Raw genomic sequence first — 23,966 nt, 5'->3', positions numbered from 1 at the left:
ATGAGACAGTATTACGTACATTCCAAAACTTTCAGAATTATATACTGTGGAAATCGTACAGCCAAAACTTCTACATTAACTCTAACCTTTTGGCATGCCTTTTTTTTCTAGCGAGATCGCCGACTTGTAATCACAAAACTTATCACCGCTTAAAGACATAAAGTATCCTACTTTCCGCTGAAAGGAATGTATGTTCTTGCATGCCGGACAGGATTTTCCCGTGCAAAACCAGAGTTATGGTCTTTCACTTAGTCAAAAATATGCATTAAGGGCATAAAAGTTTGTGTCCCACATGTATCTCAAAATGTTCTTGACCTAGTGTAACAAAACATTAAAGGATTGTTAAATAGCATAAGAGGTTGGGCACTTATTAAAATAACAAAGTTAAACAACTCGTGCTTGAATATAATACAAAGTATGGCCCTTATTTTATTATAAATGTTAATTACATTGTGTAAAATTCGAATAGTCCAGCGCGCTGTCTTACGGACAGCTCTTGTTTTAAAACAAAATCTTTCTTCAAGTTTTTGGCTGCAACTGTTACTTGCAACTCTCATAAAGCAAGATGTTTACAGAAATGCTCAAAACTATGTTTATGCCATGGATTTTTTCAATAACATCATTAACATGTATCAAAACAAAAGAATTTGGACAATGCATGACTCTGCTTACACTATGACCAGTCTAAGTTGCAATTATACACTGGAGTGAGAATATTGCTAACAAAAAGTCATCTAGCAAATACTGCTACCGAAATAAATTGTGGAAAAGGACAGTAATCACTTATTGAATGACTAGGCATGGAGGTCATTTTAAATGGTCCGAGAGCTCACGGACTTTTATTGCAACAATTGAGGCTAAAATAAGTTTATACATTTTTGGAAAAAAATGTTTCATATCCTCCATGAAAACGCATTTCTTAAGTGTCAAAGCCGTGCCTATCTATATTTTGTTCATTTGTGTTTGTGATAGGGGAGGTAAATTCACTTGTAAAATATTAGTGGGTAGGGTAAAGTTTACGTCTGTCAGTTTTTTCACTGTTTAATTACAGTAACAACTGGATTGTCAGTAAATGTATATATGTCAAACAATGACAGCAATAAGGAATTCATCAAAATCGAATAAAGGGCAAACTTGATATTCAAGGTCAAAGGTCAGATTCATTTGAAAATAAAAAAATTGGCATATTTTAACTTTATTTTTCTTCTAAGAGAATAGTTTGTTATCTTAAGACACTCATCTTTATCTATGTAATGTGTATATATTAACAAAAATCAGAAATACAAATATTATTGCAAAAAGGCAAGGTCAGCCCTGATAATTTAAGGTCAAAGTTCATTTCCCTGCGAAAATGTGAAAACTGTTACCTTCGCTTTTTCTAACTGTTCAATATGTCTTCACATTATTAATCGCTGAAGTAAATTGATTTTAATGTTTGCATGTCAGGCAAAGTAAGCAGTGAAAATGTAACCCAAAAACCGCAAAGGGTAAATCTAATATCAGAGGTCAAAGGTCAAATTTGTGTAAAAAAAATGCATAAATAGCTTCGTTTTTGAAAAAAAAACAGATGCCTTTGTAATTATTAGTAATTACTCGTAATTTAGTTTAATATATATATATGTCCCACCATGTCAGTAATAAAATATAGTCTGGAGTGAGTCAAGTTCAAATGTGACATTAAGGGTCAAAGGTCATTTTAAATAAAGGGATGAAAAAATAGCTCTTTACCATTTCTCTTTGTTGATAATACCTTGTCGATATCTCCAACCTCCAACTTCATACAGAAATGCTCAGACTCTACTGAAGAACAGCTTTGCGTCAGACCGGAAGAACATAATTGGAGGCTACCTGCTCCATCATGACAGTCTACACAAGTTAATCGGGCGCATCCAAACAACTATCCTCCATCTGTGCACTGGACACAGTGGCCTGAGAAAACATATGAAGAAGCTGGGTGCTGCAGAGACAGCTAAATGTCAGTGCGGATTATAGGAAGAAACACCATTCCACATCCTGCAAAGCTGTTCCTATTTGGAAGAAGCACGCCAGAAAATGGCCCACAGACATCTCATTTGAGATCAAGCTGTTGGGAGATGCCAGCGACCTGCGTATCGTTTAACTTAATTTATTGCCGCATGAAACGTTAAAATATAAAACGGCCATAAGAAGCTGAAACGCAGTAAGTAAGTAAGTAACTAAAGGTCAACATTAAAATGAATTAACATAAAGTTATAAAGACAAGATATCTTTTTAACAAAGAAATAAGATTTGTCATGTTAGCAACATATCTATGTTCATATTACTGTATATTTGTCAGACGATGTCATGGAAGAGAAAATAAGTCAAGGTCAAACCTGGTTTAAAGGCCAGGGGTCATTTTTACATAAAAGATCAAAGTAGTAGAAATCCTACTCATAACTATGTTCAAAAACAGTTTTTTGTTACAATTCACTGTTAGCAATTTATTTTAATGTATACATGTCAAGTAAGGGCAACAATTTAGGTCTTAAGTCTTGAATGAGTCAATTTCAAATGTGATATTAAGGGTCAAAGGTCATTTACAAGTGAAGGAATAAAAAGATAACTCTTTACCTTTTCTCTTTGTTAATAACATCTTGTCGATATAAGTCAATGATATCAGTTCAATGTAATGTAAAAATATTAGGCAATGTCTGGTATGCACATACAATTTCAAAACATTCAAGGTCAACCATAATATCGAAGGTCAAAGGTCAAAAAAGTGTGTAAAACGTTGCAATAGTATCACCTGTTTGTAATAATTATTATTGTTTAACAGTATTTGTTTTGTAATTTTTGTAACTGATCGTTGTTCTTTTACTGTATATATGTCAGACGATGTTATCGAAGAGAAAATATGTCAAGGTCAACCCTGGTATTAAAGGATAGGGGTCATTTTGTATAAAAAGCACAAAATGCAGCATACTTACTCATTTTTTTTTTCAAAAAAAAAGCTTGTAATTAGACATTGTTACCAATTCACATTGATGTATGCATGCTTAGCAAGGTCAGCAATGTAGGTCTTATCCCGATAGGTCAGAAACAAACCTATTATTTAAAGTCAAAGGTCAAATTTGTTTAAAAATTTCGCAAAAAGCATTTTTGCAATGATTTTTCTTTATTGTTTTAGGGTATTTTTGTCACTAGTAAAACTGATCATTATTCATCTTAAATATTTGAAACTGACAATATCACTGCTGAAATGATAATGACAAATTGTTCAAGGTAAAACCTGACATTAAAAGTCAAAGGTCATTTTCATGTAAAAATACTTTTAAACAATAATGATTATTAAAAACAGGTGATATTATTGCAACATTTTACCCATTCTTTTGACCTTTGACCTTCAATATTATGGTTAACCTTGAATGTTTCGAAATTGTATGTGCATACCAGACATTGCCAAACATTTATACATTAAAATGAACAGATATCATTGACAAATATCGACAAGGTATTATCAACAAAGAGAAATGGTAAAGAGCTATTTCTTCATCCTTTTACTTGAAAATGACCTTTGACCCTTAATATCACATTTGAACTTGAATCATTCCAGACTATATTTATAATTAGAAAGGTTTCGGTTATTTTTCAAAAAGAAAGCTATTGATGCATTTTTACACAAATTTGACCTTTGACCTCTGATATTAGTTTTATCATTGGTGTTTTTGGGGTTACATTTGCACTGCTGACATTGCCTGACATACAATCATTAAAATGAATTAACTTCAGCGGCTAGTAATTTGAAAACATATTTAACAGATTAGAAAAGGTAATGGTAACAGTTTTAACATTTTCGCATGAAAATGACATTTGACCTTAAATTATCAGGGCTGACCTTGACCTTTTGCAGTGATATTTGTATTTCTGAGTTTTACTGATATATAAAAATTGCATAGATAAAGATGAGTGGCTTATGATAACAAACTATTTTCTGAGAATAAAAATAAGTTTCAAATAAGCCAAATTTTGTGATTTTCACATGAATTTGACCTTTGACCTTGAATATCAAGTTTGCCCTTCATTCCATTTTGAGGAATTCCTTATTGCTGTCATTGCTGACATATATACATTTAATGACAATCCAGTTGTTACTGTAATTAAACAGTGAAAAAACTGGTAGACGTAAACTTTACCCTACCCCCTTATTTTTTTACAAGTGAGTTTTACCTCCCCTATCACAAACATAAGTGAACAAAATATAGATAGGCACGGCTTTGACACTTAAGAAATGGGTTTTCATGGAGGATATGAAATATTGTTTACAAAAATGTATAAACTTCTTTTGGCCTCAATTGTTGCAATAAAAGTCCGTGAGCTCTCGGACCAAAAGGTACTAGTATGTAAATAGTTATTTTAATTACATGTAAATTGCCTAATAATAAACAGCTTTTGCAAAAAATACAGACGGGCCTCAAATTTATTTGGTCAGTTTCTAACAGTCAGTTGTACAGTTATAAGTATACTTGAACAGCATGGAAAGTGTTTATAATAACCACTGTGTTTTATTAATAGGCCTTCCTTTACCCTTTAAAGGTCGTGGATTTGAGTCACAGTACCGATCTATTATGTACGGTTATGTTACGGCCAGCGCCTGCTCCCTGTGAACGCGAAGCGCAAAGGTACGACGGAACGATGGCGAAGCGCGACAGTACGATGGCGAAGCGCGACAGTACAATGGTGATGGTCCGTCGTTCTGTCGTGCTTCGCCATCGTACTGTCGCGCTTCACTATCGTAGTGTCACCATTGTACTGTCGCGCTTCGCCATCGCACTGTCACGCTTCGCCATCGCACTGTCGCGCTTCACCATCGTACTGACATGCTCCGCCATCGTACTGTCGCGCTTCACCATCGTAAACGGCGCGTAAAAAATCTCGCTATTTCGCTTTGTCGCCTTGTCGCCCGGAACAAAGTCTTGCCTTTTCGCTTTGTCGCCTTCCTGTAGCGCATGCGCACACCATTGTTATGAGATCTTTAGTTTAATAATATTTTATTGCTTTCTGTTTCAAAGATGCACACAATAGTACATACATTTTTAACACATAACACAAAACAAAAGGGTCGGGCAACGAGTTATTTCAACATCAGCATACAGTCCTTCCCATAGAAAGAATGTTATACTCTACTAAACAGATTTAATGTGAGCAAGTTACTTCAGCTGAAAAAAAAAACAACAAACAAACAAAAATATTACAATAACACAAAAGAAAAAGAGCATATCAAAGAATACATTTCTGTAATGGAGCTACTAAATTGTTTCTTGAAGCTGCCTCTTCATCCCGACCGTTCCAAAAGAAACCCATACTTGATATAAATTGATACTTATAAGATTATACATGTATATAAAACTTATATAAAGTTAAACTTTGTTCAAGCAAATAAGAACATACGTAGACAATTTCATTCATAACAAAATGTATATAAAAGCTAACAAATAGAAATAAAAAGAAAGATATATAAGGTTATTGAATTTATTTTACTACTTAAACCGATTTGATTGTTGAATAAAAGCTTGCACTGCTAGAAATATTATACTATTTTCTTCGTCTGTTAGTTCTTTCTTTCCAAAGAGCAATATATTTGTGTTTAAAGGATGAAACTGTCTTGATAATTGAAATAATCGAAGTCTTTCCTCAGATGTTTTTTTTTCAAATAAAGAAATAATGTTCTGCATTTTCTTCTCCGTTTCCGCATTCACGAAAGGCGTCATTTCGTAAGCGATTATTGTAAAGATCGTAGTTAAGAATGCTACATTTAATTCTTAATCAAACATGATAATCTGCATTTTCTCTTTGGTACAATGGGAGGCTTAAACAATTCTTTCAATTTTGCTTTAAGTATGTTTAAGGAGGGCGATACTCTATCTGAAGGTTCTAATTATTCCATAACTGATGATGGTATATTTTTACAGATTTTGAGACTATTTCTGTACGGCGTGCTGAAGTCACAAGGTTGTCATTATTACGAAAATTATATGGCACTGTTTCGTTAACTTAAGGTGTGATACTTTAAGTAGGCTAATAGTGTTATGAGATGTGACAGAATGTATATTTTATACAGCGCATGCGCTACAGGAAGGCGACAAGCGAAATAGCGAGATTTTTAAAAAAACTCGTCTTTTCGCCTTGTCACTTTGTCGCCCGGGACAAAGCGAAAAGGGGACAACCCGCCAAAAGAAATATCTCACTTTTTCGGATTGTCGCCTTCCTGTAGCACATGCGCACACCATTTTATAAGATATGACAGAATGTATATTTTATATAGCGCATGTTCTACAGGAAGGCGAAAAGGCGATATTTCTTGTATTGGCGAGTTGTCGCCTTTTCGCTTTGTCCCAGGGGAAAAGGCGAGATTTTTAACGCGCCACCGACAGCGCGTTAAAAATCTCGCTTTTTCGCCTTTCGCGTTGTGGTTTTTTTCGCTAATCGTGTTCTCAACCTCACCTTTTCGCTCTGGTACTCGCGACAAAGCGAAAAGGCGACAACGCGCCAAAAATAAAAATCTCACATTTTCGCTTTGTCGCGGACCTTTATGAACATAATGAAAGTATTTAATGTATCTATATTTTGCAGTATGCCATTCGTCAGATTCTCTTAATGTAATCAAAATACCGTTAAGTAATTTTGCAACACCAGAAAAAGAAATAATTTTAGTATTACTGCATTATTTTTTAGTTTTTTGCTTATTTTACAAGCAAATATATAATATTTAACAACTGAGATAAAGACTTTGTACAACAAAATTAAAATAATGAAAAATATAACGCTTTATACGTGGTGACAGTGTCTATTGTACCGATAAGTTTGATATTACCCTCTTTTTCAAACTGTATTATGTACAACCCGTAGCCTGGTTAATGTGTTTTAATTATTGTATTATTATACCTATTGTCTCATTTGTATATGTGCTGAGTGTAATAATAAGCTGTCAAACTGCAATCAGGACACCGTTATCTTGGAGTACGAAGACTGTGTCAAGCCCAGCTCACACGATATTACAGAAAGTGGTGACTGGGCAATAAATGTTGTAATTACCCATATATACCTTATGACTGTTTAAAGGAGCGGACTTGTTTGACAATGACCTAATCTTCGTTTCTGTTAAGTTTTCATTACCAAACTTATAGTTCGACTTTTTCTAATCCACTGAAATATTAACAGACACAAAATGCAAAGGTGTTACAAAATACATTGAGAAATCACCATACATTCGTTACAGTTTCCGATTCATTAGTATTACATGTATATACTACATGCATTGAAGCATTGCTAATGTCAGACCTTTATCTTTTCAATATACACCAAATACATGTATTTTAAAACGTCTTCAGAGAATTGGTGGGACAGATTTTAGTAGATTGTTTTCTGCTGACTTTAATTAAGTAGCTTGTTTGTTTGTTTTTTTTAATGTGTCAAAGACTGTATTCCTTAATGTTGCAGAGAACGGTTGCATTTACAGTTTGTCTGTTTACAAATACCAGGTATTTCGACAAAAAAATACGTTTTAATAAAACCTTTCGGCGGATACATTTTAACTAAAAAATAATCAAATAGACTGAACGGTTCAGAAAAAGACAATGAAAAGATGGCCTCATTTAATAACGCAAGTATAAATAGTCATTGTGCTATAAAGAAGTATAAACAATTTTCACCTGTTTAGCTTTATTTATCAAAATTGTATAGTTCTATTTACGTAGTATTTCCGTTTATTGGATTGGAACTTCGCGCTCTAGTGATTGACTAGGTTCGAATCGACTGAGTCTGTAGTGGACATCTTGCTGTACTAGGACCGGAATCGTAGCCAGTCAGGATCGAGTGATACTAGGTTCGAATCCCGAACGTTTATCCATTGGTCTGTTTCTTTTCAAGTTACTGAGATCTTTTTACATTAGCGAACCAATAGCCGATCGTATTTTGTTAAAATCAATGAAATTCAGGTATTGTTTCGTAAACTTTGCGGCAAAAATGACCCGACAAGATTTTTATTCATCTATAATTGTCTGAAGATCATCATAACAGTATCGCTGGTTTTCTCTCTCTTTTTTCATCGTTACGCGTACAATTGAGATGGAGTACGGTGATTTTAAAGGACGAAACGGACATTATAGATGTCCGGTAGAAACAAACGGATATAACGACCCTCTTTTCCAATGGCATCAGTACCTGAAAGTCTACAAGTGTCACAGACCAATCTTAAACACCTTAGAAATGACTTAATCGCGAATGGAACCACAGCGATTTTCTCCGTCCCCGCCGGTGGTGAGGAAGATTTTAGTGGGCTGGGAGGAGGACTGGAAAGAAGTTCTTGTAGTGTCAAGGTTTAATAGAGAAAACAAAGCTCTGTATACACTACAGGCATATTTACTTATTTATTGTTTTACAGGGAGCGAACAAACGGTAAGCGGAAACACATCATTATTCAGTCCTTTTGCGTTATATAAATTAACTAGTATAATAGTATGCTCATTAGTCATTTTTCGAAATGATTGGTCTCTTTCATCTCCTTCCGCGTCCAATAATGCGTATTTTGGCTTGATTTCTGATTCTTTCCAGTTCCCTTTTTGCCCAACGTTCGACCCCCTGCATAGCTCCGACCGCACCACCATCTTCCTTGACTTTCCTTTCCTTCCAGTTCGTCCGATGCTGCCATCTTTATCTCAAACAGATACATTCTCTTGTTCGCTACGTACCTCCAAGCCTCCTCGCTATCGTAGCCATCGATCAACTTTAGATCTAATGCCGTGACGGATTTATAAATGGGATCTTTTTAAAAGCATTGCAATAGAGTATATAGTCCGTAAACGTTTTCGCCACCGTCTTGCTGTATTTGGGTATCATGCCGCGGAAAGCACGTTTTCCAGCAACGTCATAATGTCACATCCTCGGCCTCCACGTAGTTTTGTACTTTATCTTCGTATAGGGTGTCACCCCGGTATTGAAGTACTTCCGGGTCGTTGTATCCTAGGAAGTAGTTCTTTGAAATTTTGAAGTTCCCAATTTAAAGCCATCCCTACTTTGACATGTTATATTTTAAATGTATTCACTGACACTGTGTACATTTTGTGCCATTTCTGATGTCTTTAACAGTTGTTTTGTCTGTGTTTTTCAGGACTATATTCCTGTGCGGATGGATTAAAAAACTACTCCAGACTGGTAGACATGACAGATGTGTATTGGAAATATAAACATGGACTTAAAACTTTGGTGTGTAGCAAAAAAGTTCATCGTTGATGATAGTGATTTTCTAAGCTATATTGACTGGAACAGGGTCATTCTTCAGAAGTACAGGACTGTCAATGCTGCAATTTTGTTGTGAAAGTCACAATCCATGTCAGAAGTTGCTTGTTTTACTATACAGCAAAGAAGAAGAAATTGTACTGGGCCGACACCATAGACCTTTTTACTCCGTACTAATTCCTTAGCAACGGGAAACAATTTTCGCGCATGCGCACTCTACGTAGGGCAAAAAGACACGATTACGTTAGAGTTATACCTTATTTCAATATATTCGATCAATAATGAGTTTGTTTTATTGTAAATATCCACTGAAAGACAAAGGAAAATATATGTAGATCTTTGCAAACCCACAGCTGATATAGTTTAACTAATGCGCATTATCTTTCATGATTTTGGATTAATAAACATTTTTTCAGCAAGTTTGTTCTCGACAAATTCAGGTTAAGAAATATGAAAAAAATGGTATTTTCCATGAATTAATAAAGTTTTTGTTCTATTTCCTGACATGATCTCACATAACTTACAACCTGTCGCAATTAGCTTACATGATACTTAAAATATAATTAAATGTCGCAGTTGAAAATAACTAAGTTCAGCCTTTGATTTTTTTATCCAATCATACTGATCAATTCATTCCGAATTCAAAGAAAAAAATAAAATGAATAAATAAAAATCATAAATATATTAGCTAATAATCATTTTAAAACTGTTATTTTTTATTTCTATTGATTCTTCGACTTTGGAAGTGTGTAGTTACAGTCCTGGATTTGATTCATATCTTACGAATTTAGAATTTCTGTAAGTACACTTATATAGTTTTAAATGAAAATGCCCATTCAAGTTCCAAAATATATTCTTATAGAACTTAAAATACTAGGTACCTCGTTAAATGTTTATTTTTGATTCACAAAACGGCTCCGCCACGTGATATATTAATCCGAGTGCGTTCTTATATTAAGGCGTTGATTACCGGATGCATTAAAGTACGTACATCACATCAAAGCCATCTTATATGCTTCAGTAAATTTTATTATCCGCTCTAATTAGGGGACACCCCTGAAAGGATCTTTATTACCAGGATGTCCTATGTTTTATCATGTCAATTGCATAATAGTTACGTAACGATTTCCGGTAGATCACTTAAAACAGCAACCTCAATGACATGGAGCCGCGAACCCCCACCCCCCCCCCCCCCCACCCCAAGTATGTAATATCTTTCAGGTCGGAGAAAAATATATACATCAACTATTTGAAGTTGTGGGAAAATAGATATAATGGAAAAATATGACATTTTTAAGTTTAAGGAACAGTTTTAAATTAGTATGATGTGTGGAAATGGACTGGAAATGCTTGTTCTTTTCTGACGAAAATATGAATAAAGCAGGCTTTTCAGGTAAGATATGATTAAAAACATACATGTGTTTAATCAAAGCATACCGTATAATAAATTACTTGACTGAAATCAACCTTATAGTGGCAAAACAATTCGTAATAAAATGATGATTTTGTGTAGGTTTTCTTATCGTTGAGAGTTTTTTTGCCACACGTAAAGAGCGCATGCGCGTTAAAATCAAAACATCCATGGAATTTGAATGTAGGGCGTTTTGGCCAGCGGACGTTTTGGCCCAGACGTTTCGGCCTAGGATGTTTTGGCCAGACAAATTATTTGGGTAGGATGTTTTGGCCAAAATTAAATTTTATTTCCACAACATGCAGAGTAGGTCTTGAATAATTATTAGAAACGGTGAATATGTAATCTGAAGAAGAAGTTAATAGTGGATCATTTAAATGGTTTCATAAAAAAAAGTATCTATGAATATGTGATTCCAAAACAATCTCCAGACCATATTTTGCATGTCAGGAACCACAATTTATTTTTGGCCAAAACGTCCTATCCAGAAAATTTGCCTGGCCGAAACATCCTAGGCCGAAACGCCCTAGGCCAAAACGTCCAGGCCAAAATGTCCGTGGCCAAAACGTCCGTCCACCATGGAATTTGCATAGTTACCGTAGTTTGGGTAAAAAGGTCTATTCCGGCTGCCACTTTTTAAATGTAAAGTCTATAATGGTGTTCCACGAATCACCACACTCCTCATCTGAGGTATACTCACAATCGCTAAAACCGTTTGGCGACTCATTTCCGCTTTCTTAATCAGTGGCATTCATGTCCTCCATATCAGATGAGTCTGTTTCACCACTTCCGTCGGTGTGTACTGTTTTCATATGCCTCAACATATCATCCAGTCTGGTGAATGGTTTCAGACAGCTTATACACTTGTGCACGACGACTTCTCAAAAGAGAATGACATGCACATTCCTCTTAACTCCACTATATAGAGAGAGGCATCGTTCCTTCCTTCCATCTTTATCTCTGGAGGGGAGCATCTCTTTCGAATCTTTTCATGTGTTTGTTCATAATTCCATTCATATTTCATTTATGCGTATGTGAACAGGTGTGGGTGTAAAACAATATGAGGTGTGATGAAATGGGCGAGAACATTCATTGAATGTTGCCTGGACTTTTGCGGAAAAAAACCCCAACAAATGCAAAAAAGTTTTCCTGGAATCCAAGCTAAAGATAAGATAGTGAGATAAATATAGACAGCAATTTCACTCCGAAAACCTTTAAAGCAAGGGAAAAGGGTCACATGAACATGACCCCTTAGAAACAAGTTAACCTCGTTAAAATATAATTATGCAATCTGATCACCTCGGCCTTTATGCTACGCAATAGACCCTTCTTAATATTATCTCATGAGTATTGAATGAGATTCCCAGAACGAGACTGAGATGGGTCAGTTGTAAACACCGCTGATAAGCAGAATGGAAGCTACATACAGTGGTCGTGATATATACAAGTTTAATCCCTAATGTAGCATTTTCTTTTGGGAACTTCCAAATTCTCTTCTAGAGAATATTTATAAATATTTTAGTGAAATTTACACACACTGCTTCAAAAGTAAGACCAAATATCTAGTTTTATTTTTTCCTGTTAGCTTACCTGTACTAAATCATCGATACGTCTTATCTCTAAAGGCATACAGACACTAAATAGGAAAATGGCGCGAAAAAATGGTAGTCGCGTAATGGCGGTTTCAAATAGTTCTCAGCTGTTTTGCTCTGTAGAGCTATTTTCCTTATTTTCTTTGCAGTTTTTTGCTGAAATCACATGACAAATCTATGCTTGACATGTAGGTAGCACTTTCATACTGAAATAATAACATGACAGAATTTTTCATGGAAACTTAGATCATACACCACCAGTACAATTCAATTTGGGGTCTCATTGTTTAGCTGATTTTGCAGTTTGTATGTTTGACTGAAAATATTTTTCTTGCATCAAACATGACCTCCACTAATTTTTATTTTTATTCAGCACTGACAATATTCTTCAAGAAAATGTAAGTTGCAGAATTTTAAAATGGGTCCTGATGTGTGCTGCGGCCATTGGAAATATGTCAATTTTATATAAAATAAAGAAGAACAGCTATTTAGTGTGTTGTAACCTAAACAAACTGTAATTACGGATTATACGGAGAATACGGAAATACCTGATGTTTCACGACACGATTCGTTTGCTGAAAATTCATTGACCTACTTTCGCTTTACGTACTTAATATATTGATCTAAGCTGATATAATATTTTAACCTTTTTAGCTGTTGAATACTGAAAATGGAGAATATGAAATCGATGATAGTTTTACCGGTGACAATGGTGAATATGACTTGACGTTAATTGTGGATGGACATAAAATAAGAGTTGTGAAAGCGGTCCTATGTTTAGCGTCGCCAGTGTTTCGTGCCATGCTACAGTCTCAATTTAAGGAGAAGGATCAAGCTGAAGTTAAACTTCCAGGGAAGAAGTATACGGATTTTGTGGAGTTCCTAAGCTGCTTCTATCCAGACAGACTGGAACGTGTCACAAGTATGTATTTTTTAGGCGTTAGCTGAATAACATGGATTTTGACCTAGATTCTGTAGTAATCGGGACACGGAACAAGTGCGCACTAAGAAGATAAACCATTTATTAGTCTTAAATGACATTGATTGTCAGAAGGCACATATTAAATGGAACATATTTAGTAGTTTTGTTACCCTAAACTAAAACGATATATTCTAATTTAAAGTTTTTAGTAATTTATCACCGCTAGAGAAATCGAAAGTTAACTTCTTCCCCCGTTGCGTACCTCGCTTATGGATGAATGAGTGGTGGCTGATTGTAACTATAGAGTCGGTGTATCCGGTGTCGCACTGTACGCGGTTGCGCACCCATGGCAAATTCATGTTCTTCGTGAAAATAAAGCAGAAAATTTAATAATTTTTTGTTATTATTTCACGAAAATGAGTTGTTCCCTACATAATTTGACACCAGAGGTCTTTCCCCACTGGAGCCTCGCTCTGGCAAGTGCAGACAAAAACAATAACAACACCAATGGAGGCCAGTAGGTCAGCTGAAAATTTTTAAATTTCATGAAAATAATGATGCAAGCAACAACAATGTGCAAATTAAATTTAAAAATCACTATTCCATCATATATTATGTAAGTATTTACCTATTACTTTACACAAATAAAAAAAGATTTCAACATTTATTGAAGGTATCCCAATCTGCAAATGTTTAATTTTTTGCTTTAAGTTAACTTAATCAAGTAATTAGAGTTATGGGGGTCACTGGTGATTTAAAAGCTAGGGTTTTATTTTCATGTCAACTGCTTTGGCCTTTTCCAGTCCAACTAATTGTACGCTGGTCGACACATTGTGCCAGTGGGTTACTTATTCGGGATTCTGACCCAACACGAAATTATTTCAGAATCAGCCCAGGACGTCAAATCATTTTGACCTTTTATCACTGAAAGGACACTTCTTGATCATTTAAATTTGCTGCTTAGTTGGAATATTTGCAAATGAATAATGTGTTCGTATATGCATATCCAAATATTTTCTGTCTGTACATTCTGTTTAATTCTGAATTTTTCATGCGCCAAACATTATTACCTCTACGCCGTTTGTCTTTTAAAGACATTTCTTGTTTCAACTGTCTGATATAAGTCCGTGCTGAAATATATTTTATCTTTTAAACTGGTAGTAAACTTTCATTTGATTATACTTAGGATATCGTGAAAACGTGTAAAAATATTAACATTTGATATGTATATTATAATTTAATTTCATATTACAGTCTGTCTCATATTTTTGGTCATTTCAGACGATTCTGTTTACAAAATTCTTCCATTGGCTGTTGAGTATCAAGTAAAGGTACTGGAAAAGGAATGTCAGAGGCGTCTGGTAAAACTTGTAAAAACCAGACACCTACCTGATGCAGTCCAAATATACCGCCACATCCAACTAGCTGAGCTGTATAAACTTGAGGATCTTAGAAAAAATTGCATTTCTGCAGCATCAGATTTTAAGTTGAGTCAAATGGAAAATGCTGCATCAGAATATTCAATTTCTGAAAACACGTTTGTTCAGATTCACCATCTTGCTCGCCGTAAACAAGAATTAAACAAAATGGATGACGACTTTCTTGCGAAGACGCAGTATGCGCTACAAAGTGCAAGGTATATACATTTTATCGAAAAAGAAACTGGCGTAAGCATGAACATTGCTAAACAGAAAAGAACAAGAGCAGCTAGACTTTGGTACAGATACTTTCAAAGTAATGAAGAACTACTAGAAAAGATTATAAAGTGCATGAAAGGTATGGAGGTTGATGGTGATATCAAAGAGGAGTGCGAACTGCTCCCAGAAACAATTAAACAGCGTTTAGAAGTTGATTTTAATAAGAATTAAGAATGAATGGTATTTAACTTGTCAATAACAGTATATGTTTTGTTTTGTTGCAAGCCACAGATACGTCTGATCATATTTTATAAAAATGTAGTTACCCGATACTTTTAGAATATATTAGCTTCATTGTAATGCATGCATCAAAATCAAGTGTGGAGAGCAGGATATTCACATCTGCTCCTACAACCAGAGGTACATTATTTTTCTTACATACCGTATTTTACGGATTGTTGAAACAAAATACTTTATTTGTAGAACTATCTAGCGTACTGAAACGAAGTGCACGGAATTAACGTTTGTAAACTGAAGTGACTTCATGATGTTTAAAGACACACAGCAACAAAGTTTAGATGTAGTTTTATCACTGATATCGTAATGTTTTGTTATTTCCATAAAATGATTTATTTAAATCGAAAGATATACATATAAGAAATGAAGAGCATCAAACATAAAAATATATAAACCATGCATCAATCGTTAGTTATTATCAACAGCATTGGAGCCATCTGGCATGGGGTGCCAGGCATGGGTAAAATCGCAGGAAGCGCCAGTCCGCTGTGCAAAGATAACTTAGTATATCAAATATTTTTTGAAAATAAAAACCCGCAGTGCAACGGAAAAAAGATCTAATGATGATCTCACAAACTAAGTATGATGAAGGTCATGAAAAGAAGTCGTTTAGATTTTTTTTTTCTATTTTTATCTTTTTGTGGTCATTACAAATAAAACTGATAGAGAACCAAACAATGATGCTATAGACCAAATATGATTAAGATCCATAAAGCAGTTAATGAGAAGTTGTTTTTAGCTCCAGCGGCGGCCCCTAAAAAGTTCCCTGTTTGAATCAACTTGGAGAGGACATAATGATGATGCAAGAGACCAAGTTTGATGAAGATCAATGAAACTGAAAGAGGACCTTTTCAGAAATTTGGTGTGACTCTGACTATGTAGTTGTTTCAGAGGGGAAGATGTTTATGTAAGTTGTGAATGATTGACGACGAATAAATTAAGGATGATAGACGCCGGACCATCCACCTTCATTTACAGCTCACCTTGAACCTACCTACGGTTTAGGTGAGCTAACAAAAAATAATGATCCTGAATTTTCTTCTTGGTAAAAAACATACCTTTTTTTGTATAAATCAAACCTAATAGTTTTTAACACGAGGCAGCCGTTATTGGACTGATTTTTCTGCATGACTACGTACATCCCTATATTACACCATGAAAAATCCAGTCAGTCTAAATTGAAGGAATTCTTGGATAGTTGTTTTTGCATCACCGGCAACTCTGCATCAACATGAACAGAAAATTTCTTACAGTAACGCGGGGTATCCTACTCGTTTTTGTAAAGCCAAAACTGGTCCTAGTTTGTCATTGATAGACATGCAAAAGTATTTGTTAATAGTGACATCTTTTTTGCGTAAAAGACGTGAGAATCTAAATAAATTCAGCCGGTTAACAAATCAGACATACTTTTCAAGATGGTGTAGAGGATTTTCAGTAAATATGCACAACTCTAGTAATACTTAAATTTTTGTGATTTATTCTAACGTCAGTCGATCGGATGCGATCTGTTTTGGGAAAGCGAATGGGTCTATATAGTTTTCAATTTTCATAGGATGATTTCTGTGGTCAGTAGATAACCCACTTAGTTTTGCCAGCTCAGTACGTCAAAGGTCAACGTCAAAGTGATCCTGAGTTTGCAGATGAAGTTGTGAAAACACTGGCCTGTATTGTCCATTATAGCTGCATTATACCAGTATAATCAGAATGACTTTCACGAAGTTCACATGTTGGAGGAAAAAGTAGGTCACTAGGTTGTGGTGGGTTTGCAATAATTTGAGAATGTGGCCTAGCGTAAGCGTGGTTAATAGAATGATTGCATGTGGTCACTAGATAACGGTTCAATAGGTGAAAGGAACGTTACTGTGACATGACCTTGAGTCTCGAAGAAGATTGCCAATAATAACTGGAGATTTATAACTGCATAGAATGATTGCCAGCGGCTATTTGGTGAATCCTGTTGTTCTGAAGGTCGGCAGTTTGACATTCACACAAACCTCGAGACTAAAAAGTTTGTGAACAGCAGCTGGATAATGTTTGGACTTATAGTCATCGACCTTATTATTACGGTCAATAGATTGCCTTATTGTCGTGTACTGTGACCTGAACTTTAAACTGGCGAACGCTTGTTAACGGCGTATAGCCACCAGACTTCATAACGTGAGTGTTATGGTCAAGAAAGACCATAAACGATACAGCATACTCAGAACTGAAAATTACTCACTCAAATGTCATTTGGTGTGGGTCGATGGGGATATGTACGGAATCCTGTTGGTGCCATTTATAATGTCGCCGTCGCGTTTGTGGGGTCGACACACGACAACGCGAAGTGACATAGCGACATTACGAAGTGACACCCGACAATTGCAAACGACGGCGACAATCCCAAACGACAATGTCGCGATATCCACTTTGAAATGTCGCCTTTCAAAAGCACGATATATCGCGATGTCACTTCGCGTTGTCGAGCGTCGTATCGCATTGTCGCTATGTCACTTCGTAATGTCGCGATGTCACTTCGCGTTGTCGTGTGTCGACCCTGCAAACGCGACGGCGACATTATCAAACGACATGCGATAATCACAAACGACGCTCGACAACGCGAAGTGACATTTTCCAAATGTCGTATCGTATGTCGCGTGTCGCGGGTTTGGGTGAGGGTCGACGTGCGACAATTCCAAACGATACACGACGCGCGAAGTGACACACGACAATACGAAGCGACATTTTCATAATGTCGTATCGCATGTCGCCCGTCTACCGGTGAAAGGGTAAGATAAAAAGCTGTATTTCCGTACTTTTCCGTACGTAAAATGTCCATGTTTTTCATTAACTTCAAATAATTGAAGAATGTTCCAAACACAAGATATTTTAATGAAATAACTTTTATAAATTAAACTCAAACATTGTCTAAACGGATATGTAACTTGTATAATTTTACCGCCGACGGTTTCGTCGAAGGACCGTCTCAAAATGTATCATTTTTCGTGAAAATATGCATACTTCTTCATATATTAAATAGAGGGGTGGTCCTTGTCTGAGGAGCCATATCTTCATAACCTGGTTTCCGATTTTAATAAATGATACCTTGTTGCAAAGGGCAAGCCAGTACCTAGAGAAAAGAGGCCACGTCAGGTTCGAACCCGGTCGGCTAGGGTTCAAGGTTATATTCCGGTAATATTCTCAAAATATGAACTTGTCAGAGCAGTCAAGACAGTCCTGAAAACCTAAGCACTACCTTCACTGAGTCCAATGACACCATTGGAGCAATTCTCACGGCTCCCCGGGTCGTGTCAGCTTAGTCTTGGCCAGCACCCTACCGTATATAACAAGTTTAATCATTTACTGATACCTGTCCTGAGCTCTGATGGCATCATATGGACATGTAAGTAGCTTAAATGTAAAGCCAAGTCATCTACGAACATATTCATATATATATGGTATAAGTAGGTATCTGGGGTGTAGAGACTCGAACAAGGGTCAAAATCTAACATAGTGTCATTATCAACTGAAATTCAGTATAAATTACAATAATAATAATTAAAAAAAAATAGGACATGTATCAGAAAATGATTTATGCGGTAGGGTGCTAGCCAAGACTAAGCTGACCGGACCCGGGGAGCCATGAGAATTGCTCCGATGGTGTTATTGGACTCAGTGAAGGTAGTGCTTGGGTTTTCAGGACTGTCTTGACTGCTCTGACAAGTTCATATTTTGAGAATATTACCGGAATTTGACCTTGAACCCTAGCCGACCGTGTTCGAACCTGACGTGGCCTCTTTTCTCTAGGTACTGGTTTGCCCTTTGCAACAAGGTATCATTTATTAAAATCGGACATCAGGTTATGAAGATATGGCTCCTCAGACAAGGACCACCCCTCTATTTAATACATGAAGAAGTATGCATATTTTCACGAAAAATGATACATTTTGAGACGGTCCTCCGACGAAACCGTCGGCGATAAAATTATACAAGTTACATATCCTTTTAGACAATGTTTGAATTTAATTTATAAAAGTTATTTCATTAAAATATCTTGTGTTTGGAACATTCTACAATTATTTGAAGTTAATAAAAAACATGGACATTTTACGTATGGAAAAGTACGGAAATACACGTTTTTATCTTACCCTTTCACCGGTAGACGGGCGACATGCGATACGACATTATGAAAATGTCGCTTCGTGTTGTCGAGTGTCACTTCGCGCGTCGTGTATCGTTTGGAATTGTCGCACGTCGACCCTCACCCAAACCCGCGACACGCGACATACGATACGACATTTGGAAAATGTCACTTCGCGTTGTCGAGCGTCGTTTGTGATTATCGCATGTCGTTTGATAATGTCGTCGTCGCGTTTGCAGGGTCGACACACGACAACGCGAAGTGACATCGCGACATTACGAAGTGACATAGCGACAATGCGATACGACGCTCGACAACGCGAAGTGACATCGCGATATATCGTGCTTTTGAAAGGCGACATTTCAAAGTTGATATCGCGACATTGTCGTTTGGGATTGTCGCCGTCGTTTGCGGTTGTCGGGTGTCACTTCGTAATGTCGCTATGTCACTTCGCGTTGTCGTGTGTCGACCCCACAAACGCGACGGCGACATTATAAATGGCCCCAACAGGATTCCGTAGATATGCGTTTTCACAATCAGTTCATATGAATCAAGTCTTGCTTTTTGCGCAATACTGGGCTGAATTGAATAATAATAAAGAACATCATTTATATTGTTTCTGTACAAACTCTCCATGATTGTTAATATAAATGTTTTTAATTTCTAAAATATCTTTAGAAGTTACTGCCATTTATGTCCAAACAGTATTCATTTATCTTGCCGTATGACAAACAAATGGTCTCAATTTTTACACCTCAGTCCCGTAGCCAGAGATCCAAAAATAGGGAGGCACTTTCTAGGGGTGTCTGGGGCCATGCATCCCCGTGAAATGTTTTTCGAGGGTGCCATTTTGTACGTTTTCCTGCATTTCAAACATGTTTTTGTTACTTTTAAGAAACCGATTTTAGAAAAAATAACGACATTAAAAGGATCCTCGTACATGTTAGTTACCTACATATTTGCAGAAGAATAAGAATTTTGAAAAAGCCAACGTATCTGCGATTATTGTCACCCTAAAACGTTATTTTAATCGCATATGGTCATGTTTGCTTGGTTCGGTAAATTTATATGTTCATTTATACCGCTTTTTGAATGGCTGACGTGAAACGAAAACTTGAAAGAAGCAACAAAGTTTATGCATATACAATACAATACAGATATGTAATACAAATGTACAATTTGTCAATCTTCTTGAAATAAGAAATATTACATATGTGAAAGTCAGCAAAAGTAAAATGTTTACACTTGGATAAATTGTGCGTATGACATGTCAGATCTAAAAGATCAAATGTTGTCATAAATTTCTACTTATAAGTTAATCAAAATCTTAAAATGTCGCAAATCTATATAAACAAGAGGGTCATGATGACCCTATATCGCTCACCTGTTAAACTTGTTGGAATCCTCAAGATAAACATTCTGACAAAGTTTCATGAAGATAAGGTCATAAATATGGCATCTAGAGTATTAACAAGCTTTTCTTTTAATTTGAGAGGATGATCTAGTTTTTGACCACACATGACCTTGTTTCGAACATAGCCTAGAGATCATCAAGACAAACGTTCTGTGCAGATTTGTATCAAATCAAAGCATACATGATATCTCTATATGGCTGAAAGGGCCAAAATAGAAAAAAATTGCCCCTTTCACGGCCAATCACTCAATGATGGAATCTAGCCAGTTTTCGTAAGAAACCCAGATCTTATTGTGATTTTAGTTAAGTGTAAGTGTGGTTAAAATCAAATGTAAAATGTCACTTCTATCGTATTCAATAGGTAAAAATTAACTTATTTTGGCTCTTTCAGGGGTCAATCAGGGGACGTAACTCCGGAACCCATGGTTGGATATTATGGATTCATCATGGAATCCAAGATGTGTTGTTGTTAAAGATATTTTGCAAGTTTGTATCAAATCAAACCATAAATGAAGTCTTTATATGGCTGCAAAAGCCAAATTAGCAAATTTTGGCCCTTTAAGGGGCAATACCGGTAACTCTGCAACCCATGGTGGGATCTGGCCAGTTTTCAAAAGGATCCGTGATATTATGCCAATAGAAGTTGTTTCTCAGTTTGATTAAAGTTGACTGCAAAATGTTGTCTCTTTCATGTTTACACGAAATTGTGGATCCGTGACAGACTGACGACGGAAGGGTGCCGGACGAAGGGCGATCACAAGAGCTTACCTTGTCACTACTTGTCAGGTGAGCTAGAGAGTATAAACCGCGGTTTTCTTCTTTATACGCTTTGGAACATATTTCTAAAAAGTCACAGTTATACGTACGGCATTTCAAAACTTCGTTATAGTCACGTAGGTTCTCTCAAAAATATATGGTCACTTAATAGTTAAGAACTTAGACACACTTATTAAATCTTCAGTTTGGAATCTTTCCGTTTATACTCTCTAGCTCGTTGTATTTAGGTATGCATACTCCCGAGATCATGTCTTATATTAAGACTTGATCAAACGCTAATGAAATTCTCCTATGCCCAGTTGAATCCCATAACTTTAGAATGTCAAGGCTGTTAACTTCAACATTTGACCTATGTACAAACATAAGTGCATGACCATGATATTCGAGTTCAATTTGAGTTCTGTATGAGAGCAGCCTTGTCAGTGCTTTCCATAAGTGTTCATGCGATCTTTCCTTGCAAATACTCAAAAAATATGAGAAAATATAATATATCAACTTTGCAAAGAAACAAAATTCTTATTTTGTTATGCAAATTTATTGTTTAAATCCATTTTTGAACAGAAAACCCAACCTTATAAACAAACTATAAGAGGGGGACATTTCCATATTATATATTGTTTTAAAGTAAAATATCAGAGTAAGACATTTTATTGAATGTTCAAAAGTGGATCTGACATATCTAGTTAAACTTTTATACCCCTAAATTTCACTTTGTCTTAAATATGAAAACTTTTGTATCCATATATTACTTAATATTAAAATGTCTGTGTAATATTTATAGGTTATTAGCTTTGTATCGGGAAATATGCACGAGTTCTTCAGTGGAAATATTGCGCGACTTTAGGAGCGCAATATTCTTCCGCTGAAGAACGATTGCATATTTCCCGATGCAAAGATAATAACCTTTTTATTACATACGTATCTACATGTATAAATATTATGTAAATATTATAAATATGTTCAATAGCCTGAATAGGATTGACAATACTGAACTAAATAAAAAAAAATAGTGCAACAACACACACTGAATTACGTCACGCACCCGATATGAAATTCAGGCGTCAGTGTATGGAAAAATATTGACGTTTCCGGTACCAGTGTAACTTAACGGGGAATAAAAACGAGTATGTAATAATATGTAATGCAGCTGGTTATGTAGGGAGATATCTCCTCATAAATTTAACATTTTTTCCTTTATATATAAAAGCATGGCATAAATACCTTATCATAAAATAAAAACACAAACAAACCCTAACCCTGTGTTAATAATAAGTTATGAAATGAGTCCAAGATAATAAAACTCAATTTGGAAACCAGTCTGACCAGGCAACCTTGCCATTTGTCAAACCAATCATAAAATCAACCAGTCAGATGTTGGAACTTTTTGACTGGTTTCCATATTTAGTTTTATAATCTGTGACCCAGATAAGATATATATAAATATAATATTTTGTATTGCATCAAGGATGTAACTCATTCAGAAAGCGGTTTTTGCTTGCAGCTAAAACACATGCACACTTTTTCAAGTATAGTATGTTTATGACAATTTAACTGTCATTTTCTCTTACAGTATAGCTCATGCATGGTAATGTAACTGTAATTATAGGTTATTAGCTTTGTATCGGGAAATATGCACGAGTTCTTCAGTGGAAATATTGCGCGACTTTAGGAGCGCAATATTCTTCCACTGAAGAACGAGTGCATATTTCCCGATGCAAAGATAATAACCTTTTTATTACATACACATCTACACGTATAAATATAATGCAAATGTCATAAATTTGTTCAATAGCCTGAATAGGACTGACAATACTGAACTAAATAGAAAAAAAATAGCGCAACAGCACACACTGAATTACGTCACGCACCCGATATGAAATTCAGGCGTCAGTGTATGGAAAAATATTGACGTTTCCGGTACCAGTGTAACTTAACGGGGAATAGAAACGAGTATGTAATAATATACAATATACTGTACAGTATTTGCATTATATACTGTTAATATCATGAATTTGTATTTTATAAATGTATGTCTTGGCCATCTGAGATATTGTTTTGTAAATGGCCAAAGGCATGTTTATGCCGATATGCCGAATAAAACTGTAAACTGTAATGACTACAGCAATGTTTATATTATCATATATAAAAAAGAACCGTATTTCTATAAAACACAAACATGCACACAAACCAAGGCATGAATGTATTAGTTTCACACCTGAAAATCTACAGTTGACTTTGTGTTAATACAAGAGAAAAAAAACAACACCTTTACAGACAACAGGAATTGTTCAGCTTTAGTTAAATTGTTATTTTCAAAACATTTTCCATCAGCTAAATGATATGTATATTTACCTTGTATTGGAGAAAATCATGCAAGTTAAGAATATTAATGCATCTAATTGAATAAATATACCTACTGTCCACACTCAATGACAAACAAATAAGATAAATCACAAACTTCAATTTGCACAAAGGGGTACAGTAAGTTTTCATTTTTAAGCAGTCTCTGCTTAAAATTTTAAATAAGCTTTAACTAAAAAT

At 35.5% G+C, this 23,966-nt stretch overlaps 2 protein-coding genes and 1 long non-coding RNA gene across 3 annotated transcripts in view; 2 read left to right on the top strand and 1 right to left on the bottom strand.

The window, feature by feature from the left end:
- The window catches only part of LOC123557860 (uncharacterized), a 96,031-nt gene that overhangs the window by 4,853 nt on the left and 67,212 nt on the right, over positions 1-23,966 (top strand). The gene's annotated exons all lie outside the window — the stretch shown is intronic.
- Positions 1-23,966, bottom strand: part of LOC128557202 (uncharacterized) — a 61,949-nt gene that overhangs the window by 11,930 nt on the left and 26,053 nt on the right. The gene's annotated exons all lie outside the window — the stretch shown is intronic.
- Positions 12,806-15,513, top strand: LOC123559197 (uncharacterized). The gene is made up of 2 exons (XM_045351010.2): positions 12,806-13,180; positions 14,462-15,513. Exons 1-2 carry the CDS (start codon positions 13,060-13,062, stop codon positions 15,046-15,048), a joined length of 708 nt encoding a protein of 235 aa, XP_045206945.2. The 5' UTR covers positions 12,806-13,059; the 3' UTR covers positions 15,049-15,513.

This window comes from Mercenaria mercenaria, chromosome 5 (genome assembly GCF_021730395.1).
Source record: "Mercenaria mercenaria strain notata chromosome 5, MADL_Memer_1, whole genome shotgun sequence".
NCBI classification, from domain to species: domain Eukaryota; kingdom Metazoa; phylum Mollusca; class Bivalvia; order Venerida; family Veneridae; genus Mercenaria; species Mercenaria mercenaria.
The sequence above is the reverse complement of the archived record's forward strand: the minus strand, read 5'-3'. Positions and strand labels throughout refer to the sequence as shown.

Coding starts and splice junctions, on each gene's coding strand:
- LOC123559197 (XM_045351010.2), top strand. CDS start 13,060: ATGCTACAGTCTCAATTTAAGGAGAAGGATCAAGCTGAAGTTAAACTT. Junction 13,181..14,461: donor CAGACTGGAACGTGTCACAA/GTATGTATTTTT, acceptor TGGTCATTTCAG/ACGATTCTGTTTACAAAATT.